Below are 17,556 nucleotides of genomic sequence, written 5' to 3' on the forward strand. Positions count from 1 at the left end.
TCCAAAGTGCTCGATTTTCATCGAGTTTTGATGAAGTGGCAATATGTTTATCAGTAAGGCACTTTCTTTATTGTTTTTATGGCAATGTATTTGCTTGCATACGGTGCTTGTTGAATATCCTCGAGGCAACTGCAGGCAGTATGCCAAAATGACTGTTTGACTGTTAAAAGGTGTTTATTCGATGGACCGGGCAAATTGTTACAGACAGCCAAAAGGGGTGGGGGTGGGGGGTTAATATGCCTTTTCTAGCAGCAAATGTTACCTAATGAATCCGACTGTTGATAGAAAGTGGTAATAAAATCTAAATATCCCCCGTGGGTGTTTTCCATCAGTAAACATTTGTGGCTGAATGGCTAAATTAAAGATTATAACTTGTATTTTGTCCCCCCTTCCAACACAAGAAAAGAGATGTCATCTTCCATGTGATTTTGCATGCAGCAAGCATAAAAAAAGAAAAAAATACTGCTTGGCAGATTTCAAGGTTTTGTCACATCTGGAAAGAGCATCCTGAGTTTTGAATGCATCTTGACGGTTTAACTATGTAAACGGATCGATGCACACCTGATCTCTGCTCGGAGTGGCAGAGATCAGGTGTGCACAATCATTCTATCCAAATGAAAAGCTTTTTCATCTTTTGAAGCAGACATACTTTTCTGAAAAGGTGCAGGTGCAAGTCTCGTAATTACATGCAGCTTAGCTTTTTCTCCATTACAGAGATGTTTTGCAGTAAGTAGCAAAGCGCCCTATTTGTGCGCTACATGCTACATGATGGAAATAAATGGTTCTATCATAAAGTTAACCAAAATCATTCCAATTATTATTCCATACTGTTTACTACTGCAGACTAGCTCAGCTCCTCAAGAAGCATATCTCTTAGAGGATAGAATACATAATAGTGTTCTTTTATTGTCTGCAGGTGTTGCTCCACCTTTTGTGTTCAAATATCTGTTGCTTAATGGGTGATAACACTGGGGCACAGTTTTTCTGTTTGAAGGCTATAGTCCGTTCCTCAAGTTTGAGAGACGAGATACATTTATTTTGTTCACCTAATTTCACCATGATAGAGCTGACGTTCGTGGGTTGCAATAATCATAAAAAGGTTGACAATGAGTAATTAAACGTCATGCTCCAATGCAACACAAGAGCATGCTCCGCCATCTGTTACAGTTGTGGATTATGTAAAAAGCAAGTTAAAGTAACTGTTGTGTGTTGTACATAATCATCTGATATTGCGCAAGCTCAATTGCTGAAACTACTAATAAATTATAGTATGAATTAGACAGGTCTGTATTCGAGACTTGGATTTGATCTTTTTACTATGCCATTTTCATTACCATCACCGATGAATACAAACTTAATTACATTTATTGTATACTATGTCCATTATAAAGTGAGTAAAGTTCAATTCTACTAAATGGCAGAATTTAATTTCCAGTTTTATCTTTGCTATCATTTGTCATTAAGCTTAGAAGTAGCTTTTCTCACTAGAGTGGAACCAGCAGTTGACCTTGAATTTATTTCTGTCGCTATTTCCATCATGAAGCCTGCATCACAACACATACAAGTGCACCAATACAAAATAACCAGACCAGGAAGGCAATATTTAAATTTGTCTGACAGTGAGTTGAGCCAAATGTTATAAAAAGCCAAATGTGATAAAAATGGCGTCATTATTCAGACCCATCAAATGAAAGAACTCCTCCTCATCACACAATAGATTGTCATGTCCCATGTGGTGTCTATCAGCCACTCTTGTTACATGTCAAGTAAAAATAGAAATTTCAAACTGAAGCTATTGGATTCTGCTATTTCCTCAGCGCATATTATTCCTGCAACTTTAGTGCGAAAAATTGGCTGGATTTATACTTTGGGTCCAAGGGCCCAATTCCAATTAAATAGCAAAATCATTTTTTTTAATTGTGTAATTACATGTACATTTGACTTACAATTATGGCAAGAATTACACTGCATGGTTCAAGTGACACAATTCCCTTTTTTTTTTTTTTGCTCTTAAGTGGCCCAATTCAGATATGCATGGCAGCGTAAATAGAAAAGAAAAAAAAAAGGGCCACAGATATCACAAGACATCTTTGGAGTGCATATTAAACAGTCACACTCTCTCTTGACTTGAGTGATTTATTTTTCCTTCCCAGTGTGCCTGGAACATTGTTGTGACACCACGCCTCCAAGTCTCAAGTGATTGCCTGCTTAGAGCAGCGCCACTCTGTGTCATAAATTAAGAACTGCAACACACACAATCCCATGCTTAACATGACCGCTGTTTTTGTGACCTCTCTGGATGCCAGGTGGAGACGCTCTTCATGGTCAGCTGTGGGTTCATGGCAATTCTGCAACTGAAGTGTCTTCCAAGCTATTTGGATTGTCTGACCTTTAAGATGATGAAGCGCAGGGAGAATGACCCTAGCCAGATTGTTCAAAGCGCATCCTCCAGGTAGTGGGGGTCCAGAGTCACGCTGCCTGCCGGATTGATCCGCCCCTTCGTCAAAGGCCAAATACAGGAAGTTTAGCCAGAGGAGAAGGCCGTGCGTCATCTGCTTTTGAAGCTCTCTCCAATACCGCCGCGCTATCCTTGCATGGATAACCGCGCTCATGCCAATCATCTGGGCAGTGACGAGCTACCAGTGGCACTATTGAAGGTGCTAACATGGACTGTAAGAGCGTTGGAGTTTCCGCTGCTGTTTTGCTCGGGCCTGTTGCGCAGGATTAAATCTACTCATTTCGAACTCACCGCAGATGTCAGCTTTGAGATTGAATTGAGCTCCCCCCTCGCTTGAAAAAGGAAACTTCAGAGAGAAACTAAACAGAGGCAAAGTCCTTTCAGTTCCCCAAGCGCAGCACGAGTGGGATTTAACGCGCGTATGCTCGTGTATGTGAAAGTGTTTGCGTGTGCGGCTCTAAGCACTGTAGTGTACGTTTTATTTGATAACCGAACTAGTCGTTACGGCTGGGCAATCGAAACCGAATCGTAGTTTTGATCGTGACTCCTCAGGAACTTAAAAACATCAAGGAATGTAATCGAAGAAAAAGTATTCATGTGACAAGCATGCTGTTGGTTTGCAGGTTCCAGACATTGTAAAAGTAGCCTGAATGCACCATTTTGCTTGTGCAGCGCTTTGTTTTTCTTTGTCAATGAAGAAGACAAATCTTTTCATCTCGGATATACTCCTACGTAAAGCAAGATGATAATGGTCGTCCAAGACGCTTTTTCATCTCCTCTAATGACTGCCCAAAGTCACGGATAAAAGGATATTGTTGAGTTCCTAAGATGTCGTGCTATTTTGACTGTATAAAAACAGGCTGAGTGAACCACGGTGCTATTCCTGACAAGTGTGTGCGTTTTTTATGAAAAGTAGCGGTCCAGCTGAGACAGCGGCTGAGCATGCCCTGATCGTGAGGGTCGCTGGGGTTAAAGTGACATCATCAGGCCGTGCTTGATGGGGTAATGATGTCATGATGTGAGTTATTCTTAAGAGGACAGACTAGCTGCAACTGTCGTGATTTTTCTTCTGCATTCAATTGAAACATGAGCTACGTACACACTTGAGATTTTCATCTGGAATCTCACTAAAAGCCATTTCTGCTAAATGTGCGTCACTGCGTCAGCGCAATAAAAATATAGACCTAATTGACGTGAATCGACTTCACATCTAATTGCTGGTCTTTCAAAGACTGACTCGAGTTAGCTACATTTCACCATTAAGTCTCTAAAGTCATCTTATGCAAACCTTTGCTGTAATCTTTTACCATCACTGCCTTCACACATTCACCACCTATTATTCCCGAGCAGACTTTCCACATTCTTGTGGAGCAAGAAATGCTAATCAAGTTTAATGAAACAGCTGCAATATCTAGTGTATATCAAATGATCACAAAATACAAAAGGTGCGTATGTTTCATTTCACCAAAGTCCCTCATTGCTTCACCTCTCAAAAGAAATTCATCAGAGGGTCTGAAAGGCTTTCAGAGAGAGAAAAAAAACTTCTGTCCTGACCTAATGCTGGCACTCTTCCCCTCCATTGGTTGTCACCGCATGTGATAGAAATGGGGACATCTATTGGGCCTGGACTACTGCTTGGCACAAAGGAGGCTGACATTCTTAAATGAAGCATTCTCTTGCGGTCAAAACCTTCCTATCTCATCTCATACTTGGTCGAATGCAGGGGTCCCTAACTGTGCGGCCACAGAACGTGACTGGTCTTGTCTAGTCACAAAATTTCTAGAAATAGGCAATGAAATCATTTTCGGGCCATTCTTTTCGGTCATGTTTAACCTTACCTCCAAAGTTCCCTTGTGGCTGACGCTTCATGGGCTTTCACCTCTTTACTTTGGTGTGGCTCGGGAAGAGTGTCACAAGCCTGGCTCAACAGCAAGTCACAACACACACTGTGGGGAAAATAACTCAAACGGCTCAGGCCAATCAAAATGGTTTATTTCACAAATACTAAAAATAGTTCAATACCAAAATAAATGCAACGTATGTAAGTGTGAGTAGGAATCAGTTGTGTATGTAGTGCATGAATGTGAATGACTGGGTGGATGTGAAGTTGTTTTCCTGTATAAATCCAATATAACAAGATGAACTGAAGACAAACCAAACGTGTTACCTGTTGGGGAGATAGCAGAGAGAGTGAATGAGCACAGCACAAACAATTTAAAAGCACAGGTGCCACCACTCAGGTGGCCCCACCCCTGCCTACCATGGGAAACCTCCCACAACAGGCAGGGGAGGGCCATGACAACTTAGACTTAGACAAACTTTATTGTCATTTTGTAAACACTGGGTGCACACAAAACGAAATTACGTTGCATACGGCTTCCAACAATGTAGTGATATTTCGGCTGAATAAAAAGTGACATTCTATAGGGTGTTTCATAAAGTACGCAGTTTTTAAAAATGCAATAAATCAGCCAAAATCGATGCAAAATTCAAAATTCTTATTTAATTTCATTCAACATATACTTCAATTTAATAATGGAAAATGATATCGAGCATATGTCCACCTCCACTTTCTCTGCAGGCAGTCATCCGATCGTTGAAATTAACGATAACTCTTTTACAGACGTCCCTGTCGATTTTCGCCGATTACCCGTTGAATTTCCATCTTCAGTTCGGTAATCGTTTGAGGTTTGTTCACGTAAACTTGTGACTTCACATATCCCCATAAAAGAAGTCACAAGGTGTGAGGTCACATGACCTCGTGAGGCCATTCTTGGTCGCCGCCGCGAAGTGAGATCAGACGCTCAGGAATTACGGTTTCGACGGGCGATTTTCTGGTTGCAACTGACCCAGATTCTTCGAATTTCTGTACCAACTCGAAACTGTTGTTGCGGTCGGGGCATCTGTCACGTCCAAAGATCGCGCGAAGTTTACGGACAGTCTCTGCGTAGCACTCCCCGTTTTTGTAATGAGTTTTCACAATAAGAATGCGTTGCTCGATACTGAACCGCTCCATGGCTACAAAATGGAAAAAACGACAAATGGTCTTCTAATCGGAGTGATAATAGATAACGAAAATGATAGGAACAGTGCTGACAATCTTCAAACAAAAAATCCCGCGCAATTAAATAACTGCGTACTTTATGAAACACCCTATATATAAAATAGAAATAAGATAAGTATAAAGTGTAGCAGTGATAAAGTATGTAACAGTGCAGGAACAAAACAGTATTTACAAAGTGTGCAGAGGAATGCTAAGTTTGAATGTTCAACAGTCTGACGACAGCAGGGAAAAAACTATTGCAGAACCTGGTGGACCTGCAGCGGATGCTGCGAAACCTCTTCCAGAGGGCAGCAGGGAGAACAGTCCATGGTGGGGGTGTGATGGGTCACTGAAATATTACGGGCTCGGGACATCGCAGCGCTGGGATGACAAGTCCTGAATGGAGGGAAGAGGAGCCCCGATGATCCTCTCTGCTGTCCTCACCACTCTCCTCACGTTCTTCCAATCGGAGGCGCTGCAACCTCCACACCACACCGAGAGACAGCTTGTCAGAATGCTCTCTATGGTGCTTCGGTAGAACGTTCGGTAGAACAGAGCAACGTCTTCTCGTCTTGTTTATTAGAAGTGAATTTGCTCACATTGCCAAGTGCTCCCCTTAGCCCTTTAAGTCCACTTGCTTTTAGTTTGCTGTCTGGGTGCCAGGGAGCAAAGAGGTAGTACGTGGTCACCTTCTCCACGGCTAATTGCTTCCTTTCAGTTAGGGCTCGCAGTCCTCTGATCATACAGCAGACAGAAATAAACTCTTGGACATACTCTATATTGTTTGGCACTAATGAGGCTCTTTTATCGGTAGGGAAATCTTTTTTTAAAAGTACGGATATAGAAGTCAGCAGAGAGATACTCATTTCCCAGATGCACACACCACGTTGCTATTTCGATGCACGTTCATGCTGACCACTGCAGCTCGGAATGCATTAGCAGCTTAAATGGGTGTTGAACAATAGTTGCTGTCACCCGTACGATTAGGCAAAGCTAATGCTAATATGAAGATCTGCAAGAACAATGTAAATGAAGACGATGCTGCAAGGTTTGAGTTTTTCAATGTAATACAAATGTTTGTGTGTCTATATCCAGGCGGGGCACCTTTTAAAGTAGGACAGTCGAAATTGATGGCCAACTCTGAAAAGCTGACCTACTTAGAGGCGCAGACAAACTAGTTTCCTCAGCATGCATGCTGAGCCAAATTGCTGTGAAAGAAATGCAACAAAAGCACACATATTGCACTTTAATGGAAGCAAACATTTCTCACCTCTTTAACCAGTGGATGACAAAAACAAATGATGTCAATCAGGTTAGGTTTTCTGAAAATAGTGGTTGCTTTGAAGTAACGTTAGCTATGCTAGCTATTTGTAGTCCCAAAGATGACAAAGAATACAGTCATAAAATGTGATTTGGAACAGAACACATCATGTTATTGACAAAGATAACATAAATGTAACTCTGTGCTGGGCCTGGAATGGATAATTGTGTTTCCATGGTAAAAAAATGTTGGTTTTTGAACATTTAATTTTGCAAACATTTCAGTTTATCAACAGAGTCACAAAATTAAAAAGTTTGTGAACCGAGGAGCTAATTTTGTTTGTTTTTGTGACTCTAGACTCTATTACCCAGTTTAAGTTTGTTCTAATCATGAATAAACATCACAGAGACATGGATGAAAAAAGACTTACTGCACAAGTAAATGTACTTTTTTTTTTATGTTAACTTCTTTGATCAAGTATGCCAGCATGTGCAAAGCTCTGCTCTTAAAATGACTTTAGGCCAATCCTTCCATCACCTCATGCTTTTACAAGCCACCTACACATAATCATCACCCTAATGTCTCGTCAAACTGAGTGTTGATGTTGTTGACCTTGCAGTCCAAAATTAGAATTATATTGGTCAAATTTAAAAGAGGCAATTTGCACACCTACATCATCACATCTTCTTGTATTTGTGTTACATTTTCATTGTATTTTTGCTTACAGGATGTGCTTACGCTTACTGACTCGCTGATTTTTATTAGTAGTAGCAGTATTAGTTTTAGTAGGCTTCCATACCTCAGTATGTAATTTCTTATCACGTGTCCTTTGGTCTTGGAGAGTTCATGGCATTAGCCGTATTAAACAGGGGATTAATCCTCGGGGCTCTCGATCTGTAGTAATTGCATACGGAAATACTGATCAAAGGCATCAAACTGTGCCGTGGATGTCTGCTTCTCTGCCGTGCTGAAAAAAGGGACTTTAGACGCCAGGGCATGCACACCAACAGTTCACTTCAGAAGCTTGCGCTGCTCTGCCTGCTGATTGGACAGGTGAGGGTTTGATCATGCACAATTATTGCTGAATATTCAACGAGGAGAAGGAGAGGAGGATCAGTTGAGACCGCGGGTAGTTTGCAGACATATTGGGAGATCTTGGTGTCTGTGTGCAGGCTGATTAAAACTTTGATTCACAAGACTTTAGGAGAAAAAGACAGGCTAAGCAATTCACAATTTACTCCACATAATTGCTGCAGTTGATCAATACCAAAGCATTTGCAAGCCTCCATGTCGGGGGGTTAAACATAAAAATAAAAACATATTTAAAGTTTTGAAAAGAAGTGTACTATCTGATAGCCTCACAACTCTATCACAACTTTTGAGACGATCCACAAAGATGTCAATGCACAGGCCCACAATGAGCGAGATACATACAGACCTAAATTACCTTTCATGCAGCTCTACATCGCTTGGTGGGCTTTAATGCGGAAACAAAGAAAAATATATCCAGTTTTGCAAGTATTGCTTGAGGTACAAGATACAGTTTGTTGTAATGTATAATATTCAAGTGCAAAAAAAATAGTAAGCTTCTGTTTCTCAGTGATGTAATTTGAAACAAGGATAGCAAACAAATTTGACCTTATCATAAGTGTTAGCCAACTTACTTAACAGAGAGATGATTCATCGCAGAGCTAATTTGAGTGAAATAAACACGCCCCGATTGCGCTACGACTGATGAAGCTGGAAAAAGGCTGCGAAAGTCAAGGCGTCAAGCGAGGCCAAGCTTCAGCTAATAAATGTGACGCGAGCGCAGTCATAGCTTCAGCCGACGGCCCCGCAACACCTATTATTACCCATCCTATCAGACGACTACGCTTTGTGTTTCCATTTCCAGCCTACTGTTTAAGCTGCAAGGAGGCGTTTCATTGTGAGCGTGATGACACCTCTCTCTTTTGCGTCTGTCAGGGCTGACACTCTTTAATAGTCTTGTGGAGGTCATCCTCATGTCATGTTCAATGGAGGGAAAGGGACGCAACACGTCAAGACAATTGGTGCTATTTTGTGCTTGTTATTGTCTGTATGGTGTGGAAAATGGGATGCGCAGCATCGCACAGCTACAACGGCAGGTCTGGAAGTTTAGTGAATGCTTAGGGGAGCGACTTAAATGATGTGTGCTGAACCAAGGATGGGGGGGAGGGGGGAGACATGTTGTATAGTTTAAACCACAGCAAAGCATCTCATTGTTCTTTGAAACACATCCAGTCATGTGTAGAAAGGCCCGGCTGGTGTGTATCTGTGTTGATGTGGCTCTGGCCTGACCCAAGTGGATAGAATGGTGCAGGAGAAAATGTCCTGTCAGTTGATGGAGGAGCTGCCTGTAGCTGCAGGAAGGAGTGTGGCGACAGGGGCCATGCGCGCTAACCTCTCCCCCTGTCACTTTTTCTGTCTCGCTCGCTCGCTCCCTCTCCTTTCATTTCCACCTTTTTCCTCTTGCACGTTGCCCTCAGATACAGCTCCCTCCCTCCCTTTCCCCCCCAGACTCGGTTCCCTCCTCCCACAGCCCTCTGTGACAAATTACTCCTGGCGGTTGATTTGTTGGTTGTCAAAAGTGCTCCGTGCGCTGGCATGAAGGTGGGGTGAGCAGGAGAAGAATCTCCCTCCTGTTCCTGCCTGTCGTCATCAGCGTTCCCTCAGCCCCCCACCACCACTTGAACAATTGTGCGCTGTGCTCTCCCCACTGCAGCTTGGCGTACACGTGCCTCGGTGGAAAATGACGCTCAGTCTCTTAAGATCTCATTAGATTAAATGTTGTCCGTGTTTAATCAGCTCACACATTCACAAGATGTGAAGGAGGAGGCTTTGTTTATTGCCATGGGGGGACAGAAAGAAAATATAGACTTTCTATAAAAAATGTAAAAATAAAGATAAATAAAACAAAAGTGAGCATGATCATCTTGTCAAGACTGCATTTTCGTCACAGCTCGTGTATTGACTCGATGATGATTTTCACACTCAGTAGATTTTGCCTCTTCTTACCCCATCTGACATCCCATGGTAATAATTTGACGGTGTTTCCCGTGGAGCATGCCAGTTAGACCGGCGCTGTGTTTGCTGTGAAATCTCCAGCAGAGTTAGTTTGATTTCATCGTCTGGCCTCGGTCTCTTTGAAAAGAAACTCATCTCCTTTCAGTTTCTCTTGCTGCTTTATCCACTAACTGTTTCCCTTTTGCGCCGGTTCCTCTTTTGCAAAAGGAATAGAACATCGCTTTGCTGCTATAGAGGAGGCAGATTGCTTTGTGCATCACCTTGCGCCTAAGCGAGCATCACATTCCACTTGTGTTCACAAGGCGCAAACCTTCATGACTCTCCCTCTGTGTTAAAAGAGAAGTTGTGCTTTCCAATTATAAATACAGCATAAAAGTCTTGGTGTAAATGACAACAGAGCCGGCATTAACATAACGACAGTTGCATTTAAATAACAGAATAAAAATATATCCTGAAATTCAGATGCTGAACGGCTTCCTGAATCTCATCCAATGAGCTTTGTGCAAGTTTGCCCATCTGTGGGAGAGGTTTTGGGTTGTCCCGATTAATGTGGCAGCTTTCATCCTCCTCCTGATTTAAAGAGGACAATGCCTCGTACCTTCGCAAGGCCACGCCCACTCGCCACAAAGATGTGCAATCCACAGTCAACCTTGTTGTCCATTTCCTCCAAAGTTTTTACTAACTTCCTGTCCCCCTTTTCTCCCTCCCTGCCATCTGCTTCTCTCTGCACAGGATTTGGTTTCATAACTTTTGACAGTGAAGACATCGTTGAGAAAGTCTGTGAAATTCATTTTCATGAAATCAATAATAAAATGGTAAGTCCATTCTTTATTATTATTTTTTTTTTCAATTTCAGGTGTGCATTGAGGGATTAGTATTTGATGTATTTATTTTTTGCTCGAATATTTGTGTGTGTGTGTGCGTGTGTGTGTGGGTGCGTGTGTGTGTCTGTGTGTGTGTGTGTGCGTGCAAGTGTGTGTGTGTGCATGCAAGTGTGTGTGGAAGAATGTGTACAAGTGTGTGTTTGAGAGTGCCAGCCCCACTCACAAGCACGCACCACCCCCTGTGGTTCTGTGGGTTTCGGGGATGGGAAAGTAGTGGTGTGTACTGGCCACAAAGCGTGAAATTGTGTGACTGAGTTGTGCCTGTCAGGCTGAGAGACAGGAGACTGGGAGCCTGTACCTCTTCCACAATCCCAAACACACGCACACACATTTAGAGGGACACACAAAGGTGACGAGGTCCAGGGATGATGCAAGAGGAGTCTGAGTTCATTAGTTGGGGATTAACGCCTTCCACAGGCTCCTGTGGTGCTTGTTTTATTTACACTTGGAGCTCGGTCATCTCAGGGCACTCAAAGGCATACTTGTCTTGCCGTTAAACGATGATTTCGAGTAACCGATCTACTGCGTCATGACTCTGAGTCCACCTCCACCACATTTCCACCACGCAAACCTCTGGAGAGATATCCGTTCGTGATTGCAGCGGAATCTGGCAAGTTCCGGGATGCAAGTACAATTGTTTCCTCAGCCTTTCTGTTGCATGAACCTGTTCCAGGCTCATGTGAGCATTATCAAAGCTGTAGATGGCCTTTACATTCTCAACTGTCATACTAGTAAACCATGGTCTGCACACATGGGGACTGATGAATCAAAATTGTGGGACTTGAGCCGTTGTGTTATTGACTGGAGGGAATATTGCCTTTCAGTTTTCTCAAAGTGCCCCTCCCCTTCCCCCCTCCCTCTGGCCTTTTCCACAACTTGACAGACTGACTGTCTGTCTGACAGACAGGACCAGTGTAGTAGAACCTTGTTCACCAGGGACCAGCCCGGGTCACACATGACCTCGGCGTGCACTCCTCTATGCTTCAGTGCTGCATCCTATTCTGTGCTCTAAAGTGTTTTTGAAATTATTGTAGAAAAGATATTCTGTCACATCCTGTGACATTTAGTTGGAGCACACTGTTGACATTTTTATACCTCTACACTCAAAGCTTGAATATAAATGGCAAAGATTGTTTTTTTTTTATGTGTCCTAAAGTAAAGGGAATGCCATTTGTCCCCTTACCTGTGCTTAATGCAATATACAGGATGAAAAATTGATTGTTTACAAACTGTGGATTCATCCTCTGGAGCTATTCTAACATTTAATTACAGTCCAAATCACTGTCTGTTTCTGAGTGCTAATCACAAGATAGTTGTGTGCTAGTAATAATGCTCATTAGACATAGAAATGCATCATTTGCATTTCCCTTTGCATTTTGTAGCAACAACTAATGAGAAAAGGCCTGTGAAACAATGTTTCCAAAATGTTGCTCATGCATGCGGTTAATGCGTGAACAGGAGCCACAACCACACATATACTAGTTAGTTCATTATAGGATAACACAAAGGACTTTTTTTACACAGCCAATATGATAAGATGGATTCCAATTAAAGCTAAAACTATGGCTGCTCCGTGTTGTGTTTTTTCATTCCCTCTCTCCTGAAGTCTTTAGTGACTCCCAGAAAGTTCTGAAATTTTGGGCCAGGGGGCCCATGTTGGAGAACCGCCCAGAGGCTTTAGGCTTTTCCGAGGCTTTTGTCACCTTTGCGAGAGGCCCTCTTGATAACACCTAAGATAAATGTCCCCGTATGCAGGAAATAAGCGTGGCCCTCAAAGTGCTGACATGTGTGCAAAAAGGAAAGGATGTGGAGAGCGTTGAGAGCATATTTCAAAGACCCTTCGGTGTTGCCGTGGAGTCGCAGAGGAGGCTGCTGGTTTATTGGCTTACTTTAAGCATCAGCACATAAAATAAAAAATGCTTCCTGTCTTCATTTTTATGAAGTACTATACAGAAATAGACCTCATCCATCCTCCCTGTGAGTATTATCGAAGATGGTCCTTGAATAATTGATTGAGACAGAAATTCACCCAAGTCGTGAGGGCGATGCACGTGACGTGTAGGGCAGCCCACCTTCTCCATGCTCTTCCTCTCGGAAGTGCACAAGGTCACCGCTGGGCCTCGATATGAATGAGTGACCCTTTGGTGTGGTGTGCCGATGTCACCTTGAGTCCATGTGTGGTGTAACCAGGAGCACTTCCTCTCTGACACTGTATGTCCTTATTTATAATTAAAATGAGGCTGCTGCTCAGCAAGACGCTCACAACCTTCTCTCTCTCTGCTGTACTGATGTCCACTTAAGTCTTGACTCTGTGGACCAGATCTGCTCGCGTCATTTGTTGCTTTCCAGGAGTGTATAGCCAGTCACAGTTTGATTTTCAGACTTCATTTTTGTTCTTACCATGATAAAAAAAAAAAGGCCAGTGATTAAAATTGACATTTAATTTAATTTAATTTAATTTGATTCTTCTTTTTTTCTTTTCTTTTCAATAAACAAGGCTCACAACAGGAGGGAGGAATTTTGTCTTTGTCATCAGTTTCTCACTCTGGGTTCCTGACACAACCACCCAATTAGTGCTCTGAGGAGATGACAATACATTTCAAGGGATATGAAAGGGATATGAATAAAAGTGCCATAAGAGAATGCCACTTTAAAGCTGCTATTGGCATTGATACAAAACATATTTAGTAGAGAAAACATATTTTAGTAGAGAAAAACTAAAATAATGAAAAGTGGCCTTGTCCTCTATTTTAGAGCAACAACTATAACATTTTGCATAGACCTGGCCGTGTAGTGTGTACAGGCATCACAAGACAGTCACTGTGATGTGAGCATATCCCGCTAATAGTGCGGTCTTGATGTTCCTCAGCACACCAAATGTATCACAGCAAAATACAGTTTGATGTTTTGATCCGCCTCTTGGCTGCTGTTTCACATAGCTTTAATAAACAAAAAGCATTACTGATCAAAAGCATGACACTTTTTGTCAAGCCCCTTAAACCAATCTGAAAACCGACGCAATAGCTTTTAATTAGTCGCATCTTCTGAATTGTCAATTTCCAGCTGGACTGGTTGTGAAGTTGCTTGTGAACCCTGCAAACCAATCAGTCACGCTGCTGCTGAACATTATAGATAAGAAGTATTTAAAGTACACATCAGGAATCGCGTGTGGGTGGGTGTTTGCGCACGTATGCGTCTGGTTTGCCTTCTGACGTTGTAAAATTGTCTTTTGGAGCTAAATCATCATTGCCGCAGACTTAATGTGTTATGACTAGTATTTTGGTCGGAAAACTACCATAAAAAATGAATGAAAATGGCTTGAAAAATACATAGTGTATTTTTTTAATGGAAATGTTCTGCAGTGTTTGTACATCATGTGCCTAATGAGGGAGAAGGGGCACTATTTGGGTGAGTCAGTTCCACATGGAAGGTTGCCTTGCAAATTCCGGCCTGTAAGTAATGACATGTTTATACTTGAAGAAGAAGAAAAGCGATGAGCGGTGAAGGCGGTAAAGTCCACCATGCTCAATGCTTGGGACATTTGAGGAGAGCTCAAACAGTGCTCAAATTTGCAAGTGATGGCAGACATTTGATGATGGCATCACTTGAAAGTGTCTCTGTATGCGTGGAGACATTAGCATCTCGGAATATTGAAGCACCACAGGGAGTGTGCAGTCCTTAAAATGACTTCATATTCCTCGGCTTTTACAGAGAGCACACAGAAGAAACATCAGATCTAACAGCTCCTTTGAGATTCTAAACACTGAGGGGATTTTGCTTTATCCAAATGTTAAATTTTCTAAAAGTACAATATGTCACTATTAGTATACTGTGTTCCTTTGCTCAGGCATCTTAATAATTTTATCGAGCTCATCGGTCTCTGCAGCAAATGTTTTTTTATCTGTTTCAAGCAGTCAACCCTATCCATGCGCGCAGTCAGCTGAGCGAAAATATCGGTGCTGTTCTTGGGTCTTCTAATAAAAAGAAATCATTGCTGTGTTCTGATATATGGCCGCTAAAATTCCCACACCTGGGGGGGGGGGGGGGGGGGGGTCCAAGGATATTTCAGGGGGGTTTGTGTCCCCGCCACACCCCCTCAAGCTCCGTCACTGAATAATATGCGTTTTTGTTAGAATCAGAATCGCCTTTATTGTCGCTGTACACAGTACATTGATATTTGAGCGATGCTCCCTTTGGTGCAAAAAAGCAAATTTAAATAAAAGAGCATTAGAGCACACAAGATAAAGTGTAAAAAGCATATGAAATATAAAATAATTAAAAAAGGCAGTAGTATATGCTCCCAGGTGTGTGTGTGACGATCATTGGGACTTTAATCTTTAATCTTTAATTTATGTACAACATGTATCAAGTATTGTGAAACAACAAAAAATGTTATAGGAACTGTTTGATTGATTCTGATCACTGATCACATTCCCCATGAATTAGCATTTCCAAAACACAATGAATGAGAAAAGTCCTTTACTTCACCTGCCAGTCTACTGCTGGATGAAGGTAAAGAGCTCTTCTCCACCTCCCCTGCCGCACACACAAACAACACACCCACAACACTTGTCCCTGAAGGACAGTCATTTCCAGTCCACCTTTGTGCTTTACATACTTATGAGAAATATATTGAAATGGTCATAACTGGAGGATTTCTTTCTTCTGTTTGCTCATGAAAAAAGCATCAATGCAAGAAATGTATACAGTGTCCTATGTGTTGACAAGACCTCCCGAAAAGTTGCAAAAGCCGACATTTGTGATAGGACAAAAAATTCAGTCTGGAAAATGTAGAAAATGTGATTTTCCTCATTCACAATGGTATTACTTAATAATTCTGTTGAGAATGGACTTTTTATTGAGTCTGTCCTACTCTATTTTTACCTTCTTTAACTCTTGAAAGCTCCACATCTCTCTCCTTCACACACTCTTGACAGTTTGAAGGAAGCAGTCATTACGTCATTAGGTGACAATAGCTAAGTGGTGAATTTAATGATTCAGCTAACAGATTAAGCAAAGCCGCTTTTCCCGCAGCAATTCATGTCATTGGAGAGCATGCAGAGCTGCTTCCACTTTGTATTCTCCAAAAGTCTTTGAAAGTATTTAGCGTGTATTTCCCCGAAGCATTGGGCACATGCCCACCAGAGCAATAACCTTTGCTTGAAAGAAGCCAGAGCATGATTGTAAGTTTTCCACAGGGACCTGCCTCTAAAATGTGAGGTGCTCGGATTGACTCTGTCTTGTTTTTCTCCACGGAACACATCTCGGGCTCTGCAAGTCAAATAGAAAACTACCTTAAAGAGTTTGGACAGCCCTGTCAGATCTGTCTGCTTGTGTGCTTGCACAGTCTAATGCTTTGGCTGTGCTGTGTCTTTCTGTGTCTGTCTCCATAGGTAGAATGTAAGAAGGCCCAGCCCAAGGAGGTGATGTTCCCTCCTGGAACACGAGGGCGAGCCAGGGGCCTGCCCTACACCATGGATGCCTTCATGCTAGGGATGGGCATGCTGAGTAAGTCACACACGCACACACACACACACACACACACACACACACACACACACACACACACACACACACACACACACACACACACACACACACACACACACACACACACACAATAATGTGTCCATAAAACTTTTTAAATGTTATTTCTGGCAACAAATCTTGTTCCATCTAAAGAGTAGAAAAGCCATCAAAGCAGTATCAAAAGTATAGCCAGTGAATTTGTCGGCCATTACTTGAAAATGGTTTTTGTGAGTTTCTTTTGACAGCAGCGAGCCTTATCGAGCCTTTTGAAATGATCATTTTGAAAAGCAGCAAGTGGAAATAATATGGCATAACACCCTAAAAAATTTCAAATGATGATCCCAATGGATTTTTTTTTGTCTTGTGTGCACGGCATCTTCGTGACACGTTTGTCGCAATTTTTGGAGGGTCGCAGTGTCGCTTCTAAACAGTCCATTTGTGAAAGTCATTTAGCGCTTAAATGTTTGTGTGCCGTGTGGGTGAAGGCATTCAATTCATATGATTTCATTTTGAAGGAAGGTGTGAGCACTCGTGTGCCGTCTGGTCATGGTTTCTACCTGTGCGAAAAAAGAGTCAACGGAGGCAACCGCTTGTCAAAAAAGGCCCATTAGTTGAACAGTGGCCCTAATTAGGTATGCCACCAGTGGCCACTGTGCTCTATTTCTGGTGAAGTCTGGTGCGTGCAGACAGCCCCTGGCCATACAGGAGCAGACCAGCACATTAGCAGGCTAAATGAAGAGGAAAATTGGTGTAATGTCATATTAAGGATTCATCACTGTGCCCCCCTTAATGGGTAATGAAGGGGACACACATGTCAGGGAGAGATCTCATCTACAGGGACCTCAGCTGCTGCTCTACCCCTCTTCATTACCATCCTGCCCAAGCCTCTGGCCCTTTTTATTTAACACTATTTCACTCTCTCCCATCCTGCTTCCCATCCTCTTTTTTCTCTCTCCCGCTCTCGCTCCCTCTATCCTTGCCCTTCCCATGCATGTAATTTGTATGTGCGACCCACCCAAATGGATTTGCCCTCACATCAAAGATTTATTTTTCCATTCAAAAGCAAAAGAAACACGCCGCTGATTGCATGAGACTCGTTTTGCTCTGCATGTAGATCGCCTCCACCCAGCCACCCACCCACCCACCCCATGTACAGCAGGTGCACACTGTGCCATATTCATGCATTTTTATCTGCACCAGGTAGCACAATATTGGAAGCACCTGAGAACGTGGATTACGGTCACTTTTGACTGTTTGGTGAAGAAAAGTTTCTTAGCTATAGGATCTCTTTTGATGGGTTAGATTTCAAGTTCAGTAGTAATCATCAATCACCACT

The 17,556-nt window shown here is 42.4% G+C and overlaps 1 protein-coding gene across 10 annotated transcripts in view; it reads left to right on the forward strand.

Annotated features, from left to right (window-relative positions):
• LOC119133937 (RNA-binding protein Musashi homolog 2) overlaps window positions 1-17,556 on the forward strand; it is a 187,196-nt gene that overhangs the window by 107,913 nt on the left and 61,727 nt on the right. For all 10 annotated transcript variants that reach the window (XM_037270257.1, XM_037270260.1, XM_037270261.1 and 7 more), the window contains exons 8-9: window positions 10,540-10,622; window positions 16,085-16,199. In XM_037270257.1, the coding sequence (XP_037126152.1) occupies window positions 10,540-10,622; window positions 16,085-16,199 (198 nt within the window). The remainder of the gene's footprint in view (window positions 1-10,539; window positions 10,623-16,084; window positions 16,200-17,556) is intronic.

Source organism: Syngnathus acus, chromosome 14, assembly GCF_901709675.1.
Source record: "Syngnathus acus chromosome 14, fSynAcu1.2, whole genome shotgun sequence".
NCBI lineage: Eukaryota > Metazoa > Chordata > Actinopteri > Syngnathiformes > Syngnathidae > Syngnathus > Syngnathus acus.